The 4,305-nt window shown below is 38.9% G+C and overlaps 1 protein-coding gene across 1 annotated transcript in view; it reads left to right on the forward strand.

The window, feature by feature from the left end:
- The first annotated feature begins 1,879 nt into the window (after positions 1-1,879).
- Positions 1,880-4,305, forward strand: part of LOC136847750 (cell adhesion molecule Dscam2-like) — a 291,762-nt gene continuing 289,336 nt past the window's right edge. The window contains 1 exon segment of the mRNA XM_067119627.1: positions 1,880-3,082. Within this exon segment, the coding sequence (XP_066975728.1) occupies positions 2,358-3,082 (725 nt within the window). The 5' untranslated portion in view covers positions 1,880-2,357.

Below are 4,305 nucleotides of genomic sequence, written 5' to 3' on the forward strand. Positions count from 1 at the left end.
TGGTGTCATATCATTGCCTGTAGAATCATTTCAGTGAAAGATTAAATTACTTCGCCATTGGCAAAGTTATGCTCCATCCCTTCTGAGAGTAATTGATTGATAGATTTCCTTGCTGTTGCGTCTATGCTCAGTTTTTCCCCCTCCTTCTTTAAACAGAGGTTCGTACTTTCACATTTTGTATTCGACGCTATACATACACAGACTCTCTCTCTCTCTCTCTCTCTCTCTCTCTCTCCTAATTGCATTCGGGATCCCAATGGAAAGTTTCTCTGTCGTAGCCGCGAATGGAAAACTGGGTCATTTATTCCGGATGGTTGTTAACTTCGAGGAACAGGTTAATGAGCCATTTTTTTAAAAGGTCAAGTCAATGGATTTGCCTTTATCTCTCTCTCTCTTTTTTTCCTTTTCTGTTTTTGTCGGTCAAAAATCAAGTTCGGTTTCAGGGGAAGCTGATTTTTTGCAGTCGTGAGGGCAATGAATGAACGGTATTTGCTGACTTCGTATTTAGATTCCAAAGAACCTTTTTTTTCTTCTGCGGAGGGAACAGAAACGGGATGGGAAAAAAAAAAAAATAAGAAGCTGCCCAGTTCTCGATCGCAATGGCAGATGGTTGAATGATCAGTATTACTGAATGCATAGTTGGAATCTATGTGATTTTTTTTAAAGGAACAGAAACCGCTTGAGCAGACAAAAAGCTTGGCCAATACTCAATCGGTTCTGGGATTGTAAATTTAAATCAGAATAATTCTCCCTAAAGAACGGTCATTCCTGTTTTATAAAAAAAAAATTTTACTTAGGGAACAGTGACCTTCTTTGGAGGTACAATAACCAACCCAGGGCTTTGTAAGTCCCTTATTTGGAAATTTAAATAAGTTTACCTCACCATTTTTTAACTTAGCCGCACTTAAATAATTACACGCGTATGAACACGAGAGTGAATGACTGGGTTGTAATCGATTAATGGAATTACAGTCGATGAGTTTAGGAAGAAAGATTTCAAACGTATGTCCTTAACCTACTCCCCATACTCACCCCTCACACAAACTATCATACCGTCGACCATTAACCTCTTGTAATCGGCACTGAATTGGGAGTCAAGAATTAAGACGAATTCGGTATAAAATGGTACTGCGTTGGTTCTGATCAATCGTTGAAATCATAATATATTTGTTATTCTGTCGATCAGTAACTTTCCTTGATGGCTTTGGGTCCTCAGTATAGCCTTGCTGATGCTTGCACCAGAGTGCAAAGAGCAAGTTTCAGTATCGCTGGGTTTGTTTTGTCTCAACTTGTGACCGGCATGTGTGTTAAAGATTTGGGCTTTCCATGATGACAAGTATTTGCTATCGCTGATGAGTTCAAATACATCTTTGAAGTGCGACAAGTATAACGTTCTCTCTCTCTCTCTCTCTCTCTCTCTCTCTCTCTCTCTCTCTCTCTCTCTCTCTCTCTCTCATCTTTGATGATTTTTATCTTTTTATTTTTTTAATAAGACTTTAAATTCTATTCTGTAAATATTTGAGACATCGTTAATCATTTGTATTTTTTCCATTTTTGATACTTAAGGTTTTTTAACCGTCAATACGGTTTTGTTGATTTTTCATGAGTATTGGTATCCGTATTGCTTATTAACTTGTACGAGTGCTCTATGTGTGTATACACACATATATTATATATGTATATATATGTATATGTATGTATATATATACATGTATATATATATATATGTGTGTGTGTGTGTAATTACTCTAAAGAATGCAGATTATTGTTCTAAGTTTCTTTTTGTTTTATTGTTAGTTTGATTGTATATTATAGCAAACATATTGTATATTCTGCAAACAAACTGTTTACCGACAATCGTTATTTTTTTTATTGCTAACCAACCTTTTATTCTCCTTCCAACAGGTCATCATCATCAACAAGACGTGGCCAGCGCTACCCACAGCAAGAGACACGCAGAAGGCACAGCAGCGTCGCAACCCCTCCTGCACCTGGTCTGCGTCCATGATGAATCGTTCTCTCCTGAGAATTTATCCGATTTAAAGGAGAATAGGTCTGATGAACCTACGGGTGTTGATGGTCAAACGCCCCTTCGAAAGAACACAGGTCGTCAAAAGTCTCCCAATGCATCCAGTTTGAAAGAGAATAGTTCTGATGAATCTTCGGGTGATGATGACCCCACCCCCGTTTATCTGGACGCAGGTCGCCACATCTCTCTCAGGGACACCTCTCCTTCTCCCCCTCCTTCTTCTTCTTCTTCCTCGATCACTCCGTCTTCCGATCCATCCGCACATCCGGATAATCCTCACGGCCTCCCAACCGCGAAGGTCGGATCTCCGTCGGATACTGAGAAATCCATGGCGGGTGATGACGGTGGAAGATTGCACCGCCCGGTAAATATTTCATCGCAAAGGGAATCTGGAAACCTGGGGAGAGAAAATGGAACAATGGACAACAACGAGAGAGAGCTAAACCGAAGTGACGGACAACACAAATCTCTCACAACAGAAAAACCGAATCTTCATCTTCCTTTGCAAAAGAGCGAACCCTCACTGCTTTTGAATCATCCCGCCCTGTTGCAGCAACGCCCGTCAGAACGAGACGGTGATGACGATGATAAACATGTCAGCGAGGAGGGGAATAAGCTCCGTGGTATTGACAACAATGACAGAGAAGAAAGTCAGCGTGAAAGAGAAGAAGGAGAACAAAATCGCGAGCGAAAGGGGGACAGAATCAAGACCAAACAACATGAAATAACGACAGGCCGAGCTGGAAGCCCTCACATTTTATCAACAGCGCGCGCGTCAGGCCATTCCAGAAGGAGTCCTGGAATAAACGAATCCCAAGAGAAAAAGGATCCAGACCAAACAAGAGAGAATGATGGAATAAACGGATCCCACGAGAAAAAGGATCCAGACCAAACAAGAAAGCATGATGGAATCAAAGCTCAAGAGAGTCACGAGATACTCCAGACACGACAGCCTGGAACTCCGAGTGCCGCTGGAGACACTCTTCCAGCATCACAAAGAGACCATTCCACCCACGTGAACTGGAATCTCCATCACCTTCATCCCACGCTCAGGTAATTGTTATGGACATTTTTTCTGCTGTACCTGTGTAATGACATTTTATTCTCAATAATGTGATATATATTTTTGTGTGTGCGCGCGTGCGTGTGGCTGTGAGTGTTTGCTTTGCTTTTGAGTGTTTGCTTTGTGTGTGTGTGTGTGTGTGTGTGTGTGTGTGTGTGTGTGTCTCCCAAAAAGCAAAATATATTAAGTGCTGTCATTGAGGGGGAGATCAAAGCTAGAATTTCAAAGAACATATATATACACAATTTAGTAGACATATATATATATATATATATATATATATACATATAAATAATATATATATATATATATATATATATATATATATATATATATATATATATATATATATATATATCTGTATACATAATTATATATGTGTGTGTATGTATGTTTATATGTTATATGCATATATATGTGTGTATATATACTATATATATATTACTCATATAGATAGATAGATAGATAGATAGACAGATAGCATGTATGCTTGTATGTTTATATATTTATATATGTGATTACACGTTTCAAATGGCTTATTAAACTGCCAGCAAAATAGCTTTCATTGATGCTGTAGCTTGAAATGTACAGGTCCCACACTTCAAAGGATTCAGTAAATTACAAAACCTGTTGCTTGGTCCTGCATGAAATTCAGATTTCATTGGAGAAATATTTTGCGTGAATATGAGCAGATTAATCCATTGAATATCTACCCACCAGTGATTAATAGCCAGATCTGTGAGGTATTAATCACCCATTTATTATATTTCGTCGTTGCAAAGAAACGCATGTTCTTGTGTGGTCAGTGAGGCGTTTTTAATGCTAGTTTTTTCTTTGTAATTCACTATAAGATTCCTCCGCAATTAGTGGTGTTATGTCACCTGTTAGGTCACATGTTCCCACATTTATTCTTTGAAAATCAGTAATCCTGCTTATTTACCGCTGCCGATATGTTCGGGAACTCCTCCTGGCTCATTTCACCTGATTTATTACCTTCCATTTTTCAAGAGGTTGACCCATCGCTTCCTTTATTGTTAGCTCACTAAGTTGCTTCTACCCTTGTTTTCTTATTTCCTTTTTTTCTTCAAGAGTTTGGTTAGTCGTGTGTATTAGGGCTCTAGTCCTCTGCATTAACAAGAATACTCGATGAATTCTGTCCCAAAAGCATGGCCTAGAGTGAAGAAAAGGTTCAATATACGTTTTACAGTAGCGA

Source organism: Macrobrachium rosenbergii, chromosome 17 (genome assembly GCF_040412425.1).
Source record: "Macrobrachium rosenbergii isolate ZJJX-2024 chromosome 17, ASM4041242v1, whole genome shotgun sequence".
In the NCBI taxonomy this organism is placed as follows: domain Eukaryota; kingdom Metazoa; phylum Arthropoda; class Malacostraca; order Decapoda; family Palaemonidae; genus Macrobrachium; species Macrobrachium rosenbergii.